Source organism: Chiroxiphia lanceolata, chromosome 3 (genome assembly GCF_009829145.1).
Source record: "Chiroxiphia lanceolata isolate bChiLan1 chromosome 3, bChiLan1.pri, whole genome shotgun sequence".
Taxonomy (NCBI): Eukaryota; Metazoa; Chordata; class Aves; order Passeriformes; family Pipridae; genus Chiroxiphia; species Chiroxiphia lanceolata.
In genome coordinates, this window is record NC_045639.1 from 22,916,920 (window position 1) to 22,934,530 (window position 17,611).

The window sequence follows — 17,611 nt, forward strand, 5'->3', positions numbered from 1 at the left end:
AGCAAACCAAAACCCAAATAAGTTAGGAAACTGTGGTTTGGATGCAATTATATAGGACAAGTGCTTGTGGACCTGTTTGAAACATTTATGTGCTATTTAAAGAGAAACAGACTGTTAACATTTTGAAACAGTTTGAGAAATCAAAAGTCCTCCACCTGTGCAAAGCACCTCCACCGGTGGCAAAGCAGACTGACACCACAGAAGAAAAACTAGTGCTTGGAGAGATCTGCTTAAATATGGCCTCTGCAGCAGTTTTTTCAACAGCCAGGCTGCTCAGTCTTTCAGCAAGTACTAGAAGCTTGGCAGAGGGAGTTCTTGAGCAGGTGTACACAGCTCCCTGTTTTCTCAGCAAATGCCAGACCTGAGATTCACACCATACTAAGTAATGCAGCAATTTTTCTGTTTTGAGCTCCTGTTAATGTGCTCTATTTAAAATGTAATAGGGTTTATTCTTGTTCAAAGGTCTGGTTAGGCCTGAAAGCAGCATCCTTGGAGATATTAAGGTCCTACCCCTTTGTGTCTTGTGCGCTTGTCTGTTTCTTTTTCAGTTTCAACATCTGTTAGAGCTTCCTGGCTTTAAAATAAATTTACTCGTGAGGAGGGTGCAACATAGTATAACCCCTCCAAAAGGACATCGAGGTTTACTTCAAAATTAATTTTCTTAAATCCTTCATGACTTGAGGTTTTTGGCACTCTGAGATCTTGAATGATTATGTAAAGCTTATTTTAAACCAGAGCATGCACAAATAGGCTTGTGACTGTGATTTGATAGCACGTGGAGGTAGCTGCACTAAAGACCTGCTTGCTCTAGAGGAGAATCTGTAGAGGCTGATGTTACCTTCTGAAGTTTTATTTTTTCTTCTAACCTGGGGTTCCTGGGCTGTCAGTTTTTTCTCCCCACTCTGCCCTGAAAGGGGTTGGAGGTGAGTTTGGAGCTGGTCTGAGGAATCCTTTGCAGCAGCTCTGCTCCACAAAAGCAGAAGGTAGGAAATCAGCACAGCAGAGGACTGCAGGAGTCTTCCCATAATGAAGTTCAAACCATTATCCACTGAAAGAACAGCTTTAAGTAGCTAAATATTTAATAAATTATTTTAAAACACTTTACTGTAAATAATAAGATAATGTGTTCATTTCATCTGGCACTTTTTAATTGCAGTTAACGATCTTTGTTGCTTACTCAGACAATTTACTTGTCTTTATCCATTCTTGCTATACATCTGGGAAAATAATAAATTGAATTACTTTGTTATGAAATCTATTTCTTAATGAATACTTCTGTGGATTTACTTTTAATTTCATATTGGCTTTTCTCTGATTCATTGCTACTTTTAAAATGAAGGATTCTGTAGTTAGTGCTTTGCTTAAGAGAGACTTGACAAGCACTCTGTCATGGTGCTGGCAAGCCTGGAGCCTCTAATGGGACCTTGTGTTCTCATTTCACGTGTCTGTCAGAGTTTTAAAATACTGTATTTCCAGAAGGTAGCACTGAATGTTTCAGCTTGACCTGTGGAGCTTGCCCTTGGTCAAATTTTTGAATGGCATGTTGCATGCTGCTGGTAACTCATAACCTAAATTTTAGGAGATGCTGTCTAGCCTGACTCAAGTAGTACATGTGCATTTGTAACAAAGCAGTACCACTCCATTGATGAGTAGACACATGAAAACACCAGCTGCTTGTTAAAATAATTGATAGATACATGTGATAGTATTGCTGTAATTGTCTTTTCACACTTAATTAAATTAAATGCAAATTAAATTAAATTAAATGCAGGTAGAAACTCGCAAGTCAGTCCTTGCATGTGCATTCTAGTTGGAGTTAATAAAGGTGGCTTTTCGAGTGCTACTCAGACTGTGTGTTGCAGATTTCGTCATAGATCTTCTGTAAAATTAGAGTGGTGACTCTGGGCAAGACCAAGAATCTGCCTAGCCCAACATCTTGTCCACTCTGAAATCAAGTGGATTTCAGAGGAAGAGTGTGAACACAGCAAACATGTGTCATACTTCTCCCACATATTCTCCTGGCTTCTGACTGTCTCCTGTGTGATAGGTTTCCCAAGCCAGATGGGAGTTTCTGCCTGGTTAGTTAACCCTCCAGTAGCTTTCTTCCATGTACTTATTCAATTCCCTCTTGAACCCAACCCTTGACATCCTTTAACAAGGGATTCCCCACAGTTTTATTCTCATCTGCAGAAAAAACTCTTTCTCTGTTTGCTTTGAAAACTTTTCCTTTCTGCTTAATTTTGAATATGTCTGTTCTTGCATTGAGAAAGATGGTGAACAGTCAATCCCTGTACATTTTCTTCATGCTGACAGTGTTCTTGTCAACCTCTCTTATAGTTGTTTCATAGCTATCTCAGCTGCAGGCTTGAAGAGTATTGTACTTTGTACTAAAAGCTAACACTTCTTATGTGCTTTTGCCAGTGGGTGGCTGTTTTTGATAGTCAGCTTTTTGAATACTTGAAGATACTGCTGGGTATGATGTAAGCATATTGCTATACTAATGTATCAGGTGTGATTAAGTGAGCATTACTATACTAGTCTGAACATACAATGACCTCAAATACAAGGCAGCTCCAGAATAGATATAAAAATTGACAAGCTAAACTCAAAGCGTCATGTTGGCAATGTGCCCCTCTTTCCTGGTTTGCTTGACAGATCTGCTGCTCTCTCTCTTTGCAAACCTGTGAACTGAAGACATGCCAGAGAGGTGTAGTGGCTAGGTTGATACATGACCTGAACTACTGCTGGTAGTAACCTATATTCAGATTTAAATTTGACTCTCCTGAATAATCTTCATAACAAATATTTTCACCTCCTTTGATCCTTTTTTCAGTTCCTAAATATACTGAGCAGCATATGAGCATGTACTGGTATCAGGCTTTCCTGGGACCCTGTGGGTGCAGTATCCTCTCCATTTTGAAAACTGGCCATCTTCTGTTCCTTGCTTTCTTATCCTGAATACGCAAAGTGGTGATTTCTTCCTTGTGCCGTAACTCAGATTTTTAAGAACCTTTGAGGCATCTGCACGGCTGCTGCTCCATCAGTGAGCTGCAAGTGCGAGTTTTACAAAGGCCCAGGTGTAAAGGTGCTTGAAGTGCAGACCAAGAGGCTTGAATATTTATTTTGGAATTTTCTCTTTTGGTGAAGGGTGGGAAGCACCTACCTTTGGGGCCAACATATCACATGACTGTACTCATATACTATAGTACTTGTTCTATTTTGTGTACTACAGTGTGTAGGAACAAGAGAAATAACCGTGAAAGTAAAATCTAGGTCTGACTGAAGTTTCTAAGAGTATTTCTGTGCTCTTTAGTGAAATCTGAATTTGATTTCTGAAGGTCTTATTTTATTTGTGCCTCCTACCTCATAAAGTAATATAAAAATTGAATAACTCTCAAATAAGTGACATGCACTTTCTGATTACCTTTAATACCCCATTTCTTTTTGTTCCTAGAGAGCAAAGCAAAAGGCCTCCAGTGGGTGATAGATACAACTATCGCGTATCCCAAAGGTGAACCTATAGACATCCAAACTTGGATTCTTGGCTATCGACAACCAACAGTCACACATGTACATTACAGGTAGGAGATAAACCTTCTACTCTTACACTGAACTCAAATATTAAAAAGCAAGTATTCACAAATTAGTAGCATCATGTTTCAGGATATGGGAAATCAATAGCAGTGAGAGTTTTTTTTTAATGTGTCTCACACAGGTGGGCAGCTCATCTAAACACAGTCATGGGGAGTATATTTGAAGGCTAGGTCATTTTTTCCATTGTAACATTAAGGTGCTGATAAACCCAACTTGATTTTTTTTTTATTTTATTTTTTAATAATGACAACACATTAAAAATCCCTGTTGTTGAATAAATAAGTCTCCTATGAGATGATTGTATTTAACTTTCTGACAAAGAAATATCAGTTTTTTCACTCAAACCATACTCCTGAGCAGAGCAACACTCGAAAAAGTAGCAATGCTCATTAACACCTGGAATGGGAGATTATTAAAACTTTTCTCATCAGTAGTTTTTTGTCTCAAGACCTAAACTGAGGGAGAGAAAAGTTACATTTTACTTTTGGTTTGCAGTTAAATTGCAAGTCTGAAATATCCAGAAGTATTTTAACACTTTTACCATAATAAACAAGTTGTTGCATTTTATCCCAAAATTCTATTATTCTGTCTTATTCCCTTTTGTTGATTTGGGGAGCTTTTAGACTTTTACAGTAAGCTGTCAAATATCCTAGTGTGGATCCCCTGGGTGGCAGTTTTAAGTGAGAATGACCTTCTGCAGCATCACTGTTGTGTCAGTGTTGTGTGATGCAGAGTGCAGGCTGCTCACTGGAGCTTCTTTCCACAGCCGTGTTTAAATCCGTCCTTACTTTTTATAGAAAGCTGCCTTCCAAGTTTTTCTGAAGGTGAACATACTTACACCCTAATTTATATAAGATATCATTTTATCCATTATGTTTTATTCAGGTCACCTTAGTACTCTCTCAAATCTCTAGGATAATTGCAAGTTAGATGTATTTAGAATTCTACTAAAGAATATTTCCAAAAATACTTGCTTTAAAAACAAGAGAAAGTTATCTTAACTTGAATTAACTTCCTGCTTCTAAATATATATTCAAACCTATTTCTGAGCACAAGCATAAATATGGTGCAACCTTCCATAGAGTGAATTAGAATGTTAAAATTCTTGCAGTACTGAAATTCTAAGAAAAATATCAGAAATCTATTGTTGCATGTTGGTTTGTTGTTTTCTTCCAGAGGGTCTAAATCACTGGTTTAGATGGACCAAGCCTCTCTATTTGATTATTTTATTTTTTTTTAATAGCCTCTAGTTGTTTCGGTTGACCTTGTAAAAACATATGAAGTATGCCCCAAATGGAAACTCATGCAGCAGCATCCTCTGAAGGCCAAGTGCAGGGTGTGATACCTCTGAAATGAGAACAGGGTGTCTTGGTTTTAACTGGAGCTTTGGCTAACTTTACGGTCCTGGTGATTCTTTAGGCAGATGCCCTCTCAACTGCAAGGGCTTTAGTTGGATGCAGGGTAGGAATTGGTAAAGATGCATTTAACAAAGTGCCCTGGCCCTGACAGTGGGCAGTAGCAGCAGAGGCGTGGGAAGGCTGCCCATGTGCCATCCCATCCTTCTGCATGTGGACACGTGGGGGCTGTAACCTGTTCTAAGCAGACCTTGCCTCTGGAGCACCCTTTTGGTAGGTGCTGATGGGCCTGACCTCCAGTACTCCTTTTAACCTACTCAGATTTGTACATGACACAGCCTGTAACTGACTGTGAGGGTGGCAACCAGGACCATCTCCTTTTTGATCATGTGAAGTTCTCCTCCTGATGCCTTCAGTGGGAGTATCATATTTCCCATGTCCTGCCAGTGGTGGATGAGTTGTTCCTCAGTTATGCCCTCTGTGATTTTACAGAGCTTGCTCATATCCTGCCTTAGCTGTCCCCATCCCTCCTCCCAACACAGTGAATCTTCATCTGTGTGATGTTTCCTTACACAAAAGCCTTTCCCTCATTATGTTGTTACTTTTGTCTGTGCCTTTTCTGGTTCTTCTATAACTAGTTTGTGAGTTGACTGACATCCTGAGTTCCCCACACTGATTTCAGGATCACTTACCAGAGTAATAATATCTAATCTTAGAGGCTGTAGCAGTGCATGTGTAACTGCTGGTGCTTTTTCCTTCCTCAGGGTTCATTGCTTTGCATTTATTGGTATTTAATTTCATCTGCAACTATGGTCATGTTCTTTCTCTTTGAGTACTCAGAATAATTCTATACTAGAAAAGTCATACCACTCTTGTATCCTTTTTTTCCAGATTTAGTGTAGCATCTAGGTACAATATGCTAAGACCTTTCAGTGTATCTGGAATTAGAGCTGTAGTTTGAAAATAATACAATGAATTTTCACCTTCTGTGTTTTTGACAATAACATTTATTTTTAGATATTTTTGTGTGACTTTAAAAATACTTTTCAGTTTTACGTAAAGGTTATATTTATCCATGGCAGGATTAGCAGATAGCGACTGAACAGTATGTGTTCATAAATTTACTTGTGTTGCATCATCTTCTTCTTTTGCTTATATGGAAATTTTCCTGTTGGATTCCCTCCAGGGCATTACAGCAACTGATTTTTTTTATTTTTTCCCAGATCACCTGATCTTACTCATTAAGGGTTATTTTTTAGTAGAGTGCTGTAATGTGTTGGGCACCTTCAGGCTTTTGACAACGTCGAATCATGTGTTGATGACTTGAACAGAGTTGTTGGTACCACTGTGAACCTGTGAAGACTGAGTATATGCCTGGGAAACTGGGAGTGGTGGATAGGGAAGAGTAGGGAACAACCATTCTCTCATGGTGGATAGGGAAGAGTAGGGAACAACCATTCTCTCATGGAGGTATATCTGGTGTTAAAGAAAACCTTACAGCTCTGCTGTCATTTTATTGAACCTTCTCCAAGATTGGGAAGATGGGCTATTGAAGTCTAGTGGGCTGACATCAATTCCTTAGAGCTTGTTTTTGAAAACATAGGTATGGGCAGTAAAAAACTGTCTCTCAGGAGCTCTGCACGTGTGCCTCCTAGGTATTGTCCTCACTTGTCCAGAAATACCGTGATGTCTTGAGTCTGTGTCTGTGTCACATCTCAGTCAGGAGCAGTTCTGGAAAAACACCAAACCACATTGTGCTGGTTAAGCAGTGCGTGCTACCAACAGCTATACTTTGTGACCAGCTAGCTGATCCTTGTCATGTCAACCTCCTTCCTCTTGTCTCTACCACTTTTGTTTGGAAATGCAGAACTACCTTTTAATGTGCTGGAAAGTGTCCTGGGAAGTTTCTGTACAGTGTTTCTCTCTGAGAACTGGTCAAGCCAAGAGTAGAGGATGATACACTTCATCTGCATAGCTGTACAGCTTGACCAGGAAACCTAAACTACTTCTTTAGGGTCATCTTCCCTGTGGAGACCAAACCATCGGTCTAACAGAGCCATTAGAGTATGTGGGATCATCAACTGGGAATGCCAACGTTTGTTCTGCAGGTCACTATTTCGAGGTGGTTCCTCAGTAGTTTTTAATTTTGGTTACAGTTGGGTATTAAGTAGTCTTTTCCCTTAACAGTGTTGGTGAGGATTAAATCAGTGACTGAGGTCTGAAAAAACTTGTACTGTGCTGAGCCCTGAGATGTCCCTTGTAAAGTTGGTGCTAAAGTTGATGTTAAAGAACTTCTTTAACTCTTTGGAACAAACTCAGTTAGCAAAGGAAAACCTGAGGTAAAGTGGACTTCATCTTTAAAAAGATGGAAACTTTCAGAGGTGTGTTTCTGTTTTTCTGCATTTTGACATGGATGTCCCCTGAAATTTTCATGAAATGTATATCTGGTATGTCTCCTCTTTTCCTGAATTTAGTGCAGTAAAAATTTGCTCATCATTTGAAATTCAGAATGTCTTGGGGAATTACATTTTAAATAAATTTTAAGGGTAATTTTTTAAATAACTGGGAAGAGAGCACACTGGTTTCTCATCTGTCCTTTTAACTAAGTTATAGAAAAAAAAAGTGCACCCCTTTGGAAAAAGTAAAGAATAGTTTTGTCCAGATGCCATCTCTACTGTATGAAAGGAAAATCAGGATTTAAACATGCTTATTCCCTTTTAGAGTAGTCCAGAGCAAGGTATTGATGTATGACAGCAGTGACGAAAAAAGGAACATTTTCTTGCCACTCAAACTGGAGCAGAGGAGACTGTGGAGCTGCTTTTATTCTGGTGTCTCAGTCAGTCCCCTCTGCTGTGCCCCTTGATCACAACCTGTCTCCTTCTGCTTTAAAGACTTTCAAATCTGGTGATTTCCTTTCCTCATAACCTGTGCCTTTGCTGCAGGGTTATTTCTTTTTCATCCTACTGCGGAGCAACAGAGAAGTGTAGAGAACACAGCAAGGAGCCTTATGTTATTATTTTTAGATGGTTTTCTAGCTGATGAAAATGGCATAGAAGGCTCAGTTTAATCCAGTAATATTTTTTTTCGAAAGGCTCAATTTTGGTAATGAGTTGAACCTTGGTTTTCAAACTTCAATTTTCAGTACAAATGCCATATTTTTCAGAAGTTCATAATTAGGCTAAGCTATGGCCTGATTTTCCTCAGGATGTCGAAAGAAACTTCCCTAGAAAAAAGAACATTTGCCAAGTTTGAATCTTCAAAACACAGAAGTGTAAAAACTTTACCCATCTAACTATTGAATGACTTTTTGGCCCTGACTGACTTGTCTCAAAACTTACTGGAAAGTGCTGCAAAACTGGGTTTGCTCTCTGAAACAACTCAAGGAAAATGTCTAATGAACTTCTTCCAAGTCAGATGTTTCTGGGATTTTTGTGGGAGAGTTCAATCCATCTATTAAAGCAGTAAGCACCAAAGAAAAGGGCTTGAAGGTGCAAAGCATCTCTAAGTAGAGGCATCACTATGAGACCTGCCTTGTAATAAGTCTGTTGGAAAGATCTGTTTCCTCTTCTCTGATGGTTTAGCTTTATGCTTGGATCATTTTGTGGTGTGTGTTGACCCTAAATTCAGACTCCTTATGCTTCCACTTAGCAGAAATAAGCTGAGTGGTTTGGTGTCCATGTAGCAAGACGTTGTACTAGCTGCTATTCTCAGCTTCGCCATTTCCTCACCATGACTCATGTTTGGGGATTATTTCTTTTTTTCTTACACCAAGCACTTCTTTAGTCTAATTGACTTGGTGTTTCTCAGCTGGTCTCCAAGTTTCTCCGATAGTAAGATTTCCCACGTCCTGCAGTTCTGTTGCCAAAACCCAAGAGTTAAAAATCGGAAAAACCTTGTGTACAAAGTTTATTTGATGCATAGCATCCCCTCAGGAATGGCATGGGGTTGGGGTTTTTTTGCATTAGCTTCCTGCTGAGTGATGCCCTCGGATGACCACATCCCGCTTTGGCACTGTGTGACGAGGATTGTGGTGTAGCAGCCGCGACGTCAGAGCCAGCCCAAGTCACCTCTGACGCAGAGGGTGCTGTGTCTGTGCCGTGTGGGAGTGCCTCGCTATTCCCAGCTAACTCAGCCGTCTTTGTGCCGTAATGCGAATGACTGCTCTGTCACCTTTCTTCCTCGTACCACTTTTTGTTCTGTGCCGCTCTTGAAATGAGCTTTCAACTACTGAGGAGGTTCTTTTTTTGTGTCCACGTTGATACAGATTTATTGAAATAAAGGAGGCTCCGAGCTATAAATAAGATGAAATACGTCGTGGTTGTTGAATGAGTTTTGCAGAAGTGTCTGTGAAGGGCATCCCGTTTGGCAGTATATTTTAATACACTTTTTTACGCAAGTGACTTATTTTTGGTCATGCCTGAGATCTACCAACACCCTTCACTGTCCTGAATTTATTTAGAGTCATTGAAACAGCAAGTAATAGTATGATTTATAAAGAGTAGCAGGTAATACAGAACTCGAATTCACCATAGGACAGATGAGAAAAGGCAGGTAGTAGTACTTAGTAGTATCTATGAACTTCAGAATTTAAATACAGAATCAGAGGTTGTTTCTCCAATAAGGACCACTTAAGAGAGATTAAATGTTTCTGAAAATGCTGTATTTCTGAAAATTATTTCGTATCTTCTGAAAAATGGCTTATCAGTAGCTAATTCTCCACAATTTTGTATGTATACCAAGATGTCTTCAGCAGTTACATCTCCTGTTTTTTAAAATCCTTTCTTCTTTCCTGGACTGTCATTTATTCTCATATGTTCTGGTTTGGGACATAGATACAAATTTGTGCAGTGGTTTAAGGAAGTCACTGTCCCTCACCTACCCAGAGTGTCCTGCAGTTGTTGTCACCTCTCAGCTGCTGGTAGGGAACCTCCAGCTAGAAGATGGTGCTTCATTACTGAAACAGCTCTGCAGATTCTCATCGAAGTACATCTTTACTTCTACCACCACTTTTAACTTCTCAGGGTGCAGCCTGTGGTACCACTGCTTTTAGCCTCTTCCCCAATTCCCCTGATGATAGCAGGGGATGAGAAACGAAAGAAGGTATTTCCATTCCACTTGAATTTTCTGGTCAATTTATCTTATCCAGTGCTATTAAATTCCTTGTTTGCCACACTGGGAACAAAGATGCTCTTATTTTCATGCAATGTAAGGTTAGTTTTGTCCAAAAGCTGGAAAGATTCAACAGCCCAAGAGATTCTAGGAGCTTCAGATCCTACACTTTGACTTTGTTTCTGGCCTAGGCAGTTCTATGTGATGATGACATTTTATTTTCCTGAGGAGATCAGCAATCTAATGGCTTTCCTGATGTTGCATACTCAGAGATGGGGTAGAGCCAAGGTGATGCTCATGCGCTGACCACATTGACACCTCTTTACACATTTCATTGAAAAGAAGAAACTGTTTCCTGCATCTTTTAACATTAGACCTGGCAGATGTCACATCCAGTGGCCAGGGATGACTCTGCTCCAGTCAGAGCAATGGCTCTCTGCAATTGTTTTGCGTTATCTGTGTAGAGTTTTGTAACAATAGGCTTGCTCAGTTACCTTTTCTGAACCCAGTCTCCTTAAAGAGAGTGTTCTTTCAAAGCACAGATGCCAGCTGAGCCATCTGATGGGCAGAGAATGATGATATCAGCAGTATGTCTAGTATAAATACAGGGGGGTTTAGCATCGCCTTATCTAGCACAGAAAAGGCTTGTTTCCAGAGTTTGAGGATTTTTTTTTTTTAATATTTAATCTCTAATTTAGCTCAATCATTAGTAAGAATGTTCTGCCAGTAAAAATAACTCTGAATCTAATTTTTAGTGTAATCTAAAAATACATTTGAAAATGCTTTCAAATACACTAGCACTTACCATTGCTAACTTGTGGCAGCCAGTTTAGCTTTATTGGAAAACCAGTTGTTTTCCACTCTATTAATATTCATTTAAACTGGGTGTAACAGTGATTGCTTCTTAAACTTTTTAGCTACAGAGTTTATATCCAGAGATTCAAGTATGATGGCACTATTATTGATTCCCACAAGAACCTGGATGGATTCAAGCAGAAAAGTGATGTGTTGTGTTCCATTAGTCTCTCACAATACTGGTGTCACCTGTGCTACTTTGCTACTCCATTGAAGTGCCAGCTCAACAATTGTTTCTAGTGGGTATCTTGCAAGGTCATATGATAATGTTTTCAGACTAGAAGGTACATTCTTGTAAAATATCAGGCTTAACTAGGTGATTGAGTTCTGGAGTTGTTACCAATTAGGTAAGGGAGAAGTGAAGGCAGAGGTGAAGAGTATCTACAGTTCACCATGGAGGCTGCATATGAAGCAAGGTAACCCTAGACTTCTGTCCTGAGCCCACACACACATTCTGTTAGTTCTCAACCATCTTAAAACTTGCGTAAGCAAGCATCTGTCCTTCAAAAATATACTGTGAAACACAATATTCAGTTGCTGAGCCTTTTTATCTCTTCACAGCAGATAGGCAGAAGAGAGTAAAAATAGTGCTTGGCAGCTCAGTTCTGTTTGGGGACACAGAGTAAGTCTTTCAGAGTGTTATACCCTCAACAGAAATGGTCCTTTCTCTGTTGGTGTGTTTTTTACTTGCCTCTGCATGTTTTAACTTGCTATACAACATCTGGGCTTCATGATAAAACAGTTCTTTTTTGCCTGTCTTTGTGTTGTTCTTAGTATGCACACTAAAAACTCGAGCTGTTTACTGAACTGACATTTCATAACATTTGTTTTTCACCAAAGACTTTTCTTTAAACGCTATTTTATCTGAGATAGCAATTGCTAATTTCTGGTTTCTGAGACCGGCTTTACTGGAGCACAGAGAAGTCCACAGTGTGAGGAAGATGTAGGTATAATTGCTACAAAGACTACAGAAATAGCTGAGTTCATGTTGGTACCATAGATGGTAAATAAACTTGTTCATCTCCTTATGTTGGAGCTCTCTCTGTGTACCAAAGCACCAATTTTTTTAATTCCCTCATTAGAGCAATGCTTTGCTGCTTATCTCCCCCACTTACAGCTTATTTTTCCATGCATCATAGAGAAGAGAGGAAGGACAAATGACTTGGCAACAGGGGAAACAAAGATGTTGAAAACTGTAACAGCAACAAAAGCATTCTTCAGAAGCATCTTATTTTGGTAGTCTAACGTTCCCATATCTGTTCAGAGACTGCGTACATGATTGTGGTGTTACTTCAAATTCTTTGCAGTATAGTCAGTCAAGACTGTGTTGAAAATGAAATGAAAATCTACTAAGGAAAATAGAAGCATGGTGTAGATGACAGGCTAGGTGGGAGCTCACCTGGGAAGAGAAACCTACAGTAAAGGTCTTGCATTTCAGAGTATGAATTTTTCAGGCCAGCCTGATGCACAGATCTCTTCTGCACTGACCTCCCAGTGAAACACAGTAGATATATAAGTTCGTGTATATATCAAAGTAGAGCTGCAGTGTTTGAGTACAGTTACTTATGTGGTCAATTTTCAGTGTAAAACTCGCGTTAAAAATTTCAAAGAAAGGTGCTGGCATCTTTTGAAAAGCACAGAAAACATGTTTTCTGGGGTATGGAAGAGCTATTGGTACTTAGTGATGTCATTATGTGGCTTCTGTTCGTTGAAATGTTTCTTCAAAACTGCAGATGAATTTTCTCAGTCTTTTATTTCACTCAGTGTATGAACTTCATTGCTTCTCGGTTTGTTTTTTTTTTTAGGGATAGTAATACATATAGTGTGGTGGTATCATATTAAAAAACCCCTTACTAGCAACTTACTAGCTTTTATCAAGTACTGTAGTACATTATTTGATAGAGACTAATGCTTTTGTCTTCTGGAGTATTCCAGTTTTGTATCCTTAATTCCTATGTGATCCGTGAATTGGAGGAAGCATGAACCATGCAGTTAGACTTATACAAAAGTCTTGTTCTCTGTGTTTTGTGGAGGGCTGGGACAGAAGGAGAAGAGCTTTATTCTTCACATGCAGAATACATTTTCCAGCTTTAATTTATGTTTGTTTCTTTGGTAGGATTTTTCCAGTTAAAGATGTACCTGCAGAGCCTGAAGCTCTCACAAACTGGCTGTATCAACGATTCATTGAAAAAGAGGACCTCTTGACACATTTCTATGAAACAGGTAGGATGATATCTGACAAAGAGAATTGTGCTTTGCTGATGACTTTTCTTACAAGGATCTCAAAATGGTGTAAGAATGTGTAAGCATTCTTCACATGAATACAGGAGATATAATTTTTACTACTTTTTATGTGGCAAAGAAGTGTGATTAAAAAATTATCTATGAAAGGTGAATTACCTGAGTAACATTAGAATTAGGGTAGTGTTTCAAAACTGTCAAATTCAAAGCAGATCTGAGGAATACTTTTTTTTCTGCAGTAACATACAGCTCAGCTGTGAACCTTGCTGCCATGAGATTTTATTTAGCAAGATGCAAAGAGGTGGTGAGCATTTAAATGTATAGTAAAAGTATTCAGAGCTTATGTTAAGTTTGGAGGGGATATAAAACCTTCAGGGTTCAAAGTTTTTGACTGAGAAGGATTAAATAAGACCCTTGTGTGAGGCAGGTTATTTTATCTGCTTAGTGTGGCTGTTTAGCGTGTTCCTCTGACACTTTTGCTGTTAGAGAAAGCTGATCAAAGTTATCTGCAGGTCTGTTCCAAACCCATAGTCCTCTTCTGTTACATGTTAAACTAAACCAAAAGATGCTCTAATTGGAAGGGTCTGTGAGAATGACATCACACAAAGTCTGTGGAGCCTTGCTCTACAGCCCTGTGCTGTCAGTACTGGCCTCCTTGCTGTGAGGATCACTTCTGTCATTGTAAACTTTCAATGTTAATGGATCAGTGGAATTTGAATAAACTTGGGACATTAATAACATTACTTAAGGGATACTGGCAAATGTGATGTAAAATATCAGGTAAATATTTTGAAACTGTCTCTGGAGAAGTTTCCTCAAGGCTCTTTTTTTCCATCCAGTTGATACTGAAGTATGTCATCTGCCCTCCAGTGGGGAGGAATTGAGAGAATGTGTTCAGGATAAAAAATAGAGGAATTCATCACAATAAAAAAGAAAAACGAAGTCCAGAGAGGAAAAAATTGAGTTCTATTTCAATACACAGGCAAGGAAGTTTTTAAAATATAGACTGTCTCTAAAGGAAAATATTCTCTTCATTAGCAAATCACAGTTGTTGATGGAGGAAAGTGTTCAGTCTCGCAAATCAGCGGAGTTTAGTGTTCCAGGGTGAATGTTAAACAAAGATGCTGATTCTATCAGATGATTTATTGCAAAGGCTGCTTTAGTTCAGTTTTGAGTGCTTAGTTTGTCAATCAAAATGCTTAAAAAGATTAATAGAATTCTTTAACAACCCAGAGTTTTATTTTGTTTTATGAAATTCTGCTGCCACTCAGCCATCATTGATGGCAAAAGTCAGACCTGCTATATAAATTGCATCCAATTGTATATATTGGACTTTATTGGACAAATAACTTTGTGAGTATCTTTAAAAATACAAATGTAGTCCATACATTGTAAAGAATTATTGTTATTAAGACATTATTTTATAAATACCATTGAAATAAGTCAGATCCGGAAAATATAAGTAGTCCAGAATTTCAGAGAGTATAATGAATATAATCAGATTTATTCATGGAAATGTACTTCCAAAATGGGATAATTGGTTATAATTTGCCAGTGTAATCAGTATGAATTAATAAGACATGTTTTAAATGTAAATTCTATGACATGGACCTTATTAGGCATAAATTAGCATAATTTAAAGTTACTGCCATTTATGCCAGTTGAGAACTTCCTTGCATTGCTTTTGTTGACCTACTGGAAAAGTGTTTTTGGAAACCCCCTGGAAAAGTCCTGAGGCTGAATGTGAGGGGAATCCCTGAAGCTGCTCAAGAGTCCTCTTTGTACTGATGTATGGTCACAAGTTGGCATGGTTTTAAGACTTAGTGCTGTTTCAGCATTTCGATTTTATTTTATTCTTATTCTTATTTTTTTCTTATTTTAAAATACCCACTGCTTAGGAACATGTCTCTGTTCACGAAGCTTATTTCATAAATCTGGAATAACATTTAATGCTACATGAAACTTTAAAAGTTTTCATTGACAGTATCATTAGTAGGAATATATTCTTTTGGCGTATTTTTATTTGGGAAGACAAAGAAACAAAGCCTAAAGCACCTTTTTCCTTTTTGCTATATTCTTAAGTGTTAAGAACTTTAATTGTCTGGGGAAAACCTGTAATATTAGACCTTGATATTAAACCCCCAAAAAAGTATATGCCTAAAATTTGAAATGAAACCATCTCATAATTTCTTACAGGTGTAATTTACACATTTCATTTATAAAATTAAAGCTCTAGGTGTAAGTAACAGACTCATATTTTAGCAGCTTGTAGAAAATTTGTATGGGCAAGTTCTTGATTTCTCTGAAGTGTTCAGCAGGATAACCTTGAACATCACAGTAACACAAGTGAGATTACATTTATCAGGACAAAAACACTTGGGGACTAATTAAAAAAAAATTTAAAAATGCAACTATAAACTAGGAGTAATTGTATACTGGAGTCATTGTGCTCCTCATTCACTATGAATCATAGAATGATTTGGTTGGTTGGAGACCTTGAAGATCGTCTAGTTCCAATGCCCCTGCCATGAGCAGGGACACCTTCCACTAGACCAGGTTACTCAGAGCTCCATCCAACCTGACCTTGAATACTTCTAGGGATGGGGCACCCACAGCTTCTCTGGGCACTGTGTTCCAGTGCCTCACCACCCTCACAGTTCTTCCTAACATCTAATCTAAACATACTCTCTTTCAGTTTGAACCCATTCCCCCTTGTCCTGTCACTACATGCTCTTGTAAATAGTCTTGCCCTGCCTTTCCTGTAAGTGCTCATAAGAGCCCACTGGTGTGAGGTAACTAGAAAAGTAAGCAGTGTCATCCTACAGGGCAACAGGAAACACCCCTCACTGTACCAAATCTGAAACCTCATCTGGACATTCTGCGTACATGTCCATCATCCCTGTTCGAAAAATATGAATTGAACTGGGAAGAGGGAAAGATAATAGATGCCGAGATGATTAAGGGGAAGGAGTCATCATTTCTGTGAAGGACAGCTGAAAGTACTTGGCTTGTCTCAGCTGGGAAAGTGAAGGATCAAAGATACGAGTTGGCTTGGGAGAGCGGAAAGAGACAGTTGCCATCTGTATGTACCAAAGAAAAAGGAAAGTTATTTAAACCAGAAGTCATTGTCTGTACAGAAAAACCAATGGACCATAGAAGTACAAATGCAGTGTAGAGTGGACAAACAGAACCTTGCCATGGGAATAAATGATGTGGCACATCTGCCCATATGTGAAAATGTATATCACTGAGAGGGGTTTTATTAGGCTTTTTCTTAGTTAGTTGTTTTTGGTTTGGTTTTTTGTTTTTTTTTTTTTTTTTATTTAAGAGCATTCATGGAGGAAGAAAAGCTTTGTCTTAAATGCTTGATTGCAGTTCCTTCAGTGATTGCAAATGTGAAGCGCGGAGATAAGTTGCTGATGACATCTAATTGCCCAAATTGTGTGGTTCCTGAGATTAAAAATTGACACTGCTGTGTCTTGACTCTTTGAATTATTAATTTCACGTTCTTCTGTGAGAAGTTGAGACTCCATAATGCTGCAGCAAATACATCATTTTCTCTGGTGTATTTAGAGTTTTTGTATGCACTGTTCAAGATGAACAACAACAAAAGTGGTTTGTATCATCAAGGCTTTGTGCATCTCAGTAAAATGTAAAACAAATTATTTGATATGCTGATGTAAATATATGCAAATAGTTAGCTTATGATCATAAAGCTCTGATGTATTCAGACACATTTAATTTAGTGTTGCAAATCAGAAGAAGCCAAAATATGGAAAAATTAAATTTTATTATTGTCAGCTGTATCTCTTTCCAGTCTTTCCCATCTAAGCAAGCATTTCAGTAAAGTATTTCTGGAAAACTCCATGGCAAATTACAATGTTTCCTTAGTCTCTATGACTGACTGGCCAGTGAATGTTCAAACAATATGTGGAAGCTGTTGTTTAAAAAAGTGTGTGTGTTTATCTGTGTGTCAAGAGGAACCTCAAGAATGTCTGTGTTACTTCTTCATGGTATACAAACCCATCACCGGGCAACTGTAAAGTTTAATATGGAATCCATTCAATTTGATCATACAGATATTAATAAAACTTCAAAAATAACACAGAAAACTTAGTTGACAGTCAGATCTCCCTGCAAACATTGAGTACAATGAGGACTGCTGCTTCTAAGGAATGCTTTGAATTTTATGCTTAAAGTTTCTAAGGAAATGAAAATTTTTCTTATTGAGGGTTTGGGGTTGTTTTTGAGTTTTGCTTTGTTTTGTTTTTTTATTTTCTTGAAGATAATCCGTAACACTGGAGAATCTTTCACGAGTTTTAACAGTACAGCACATGAGAAACTAATTAATCATTTGTGGGCACTGTTGCTGGGACAAGCAGTGGTGGTAAAGAGTTGTGCACTAAGTCTGTCGTTCCTGCACAGAAGCATTAAATGTGTTTTCTTTTCTCTTGTAG

At 38.4% G+C, this 17,611-nt stretch overlaps 1 protein-coding gene across 2 annotated transcripts in view; it reads left to right on the forward strand.

Moving 5' to 3' along the window:
* The window catches only part of LPGAT1 (lysophosphatidylglycerol acyltransferase 1), a 66,219-nt gene that overhangs the window by 42,883 nt on the left and 5,725 nt on the right, over window positions 1-17,611 (forward strand). For both annotated transcript variants that reach the window (XM_032682824.1, XM_032682825.1), the window contains exons 6-7: window positions 3,455-3,581; window positions 13,030-13,136. In XM_032682824.1, coding sequence (XP_032538715.1) covers window positions 3,455-3,581; window positions 13,030-13,136 — 234 coding nt within the window. The remainder of the gene's footprint in view (window positions 1-3,454; window positions 3,582-13,029; window positions 13,137-17,611) is intronic.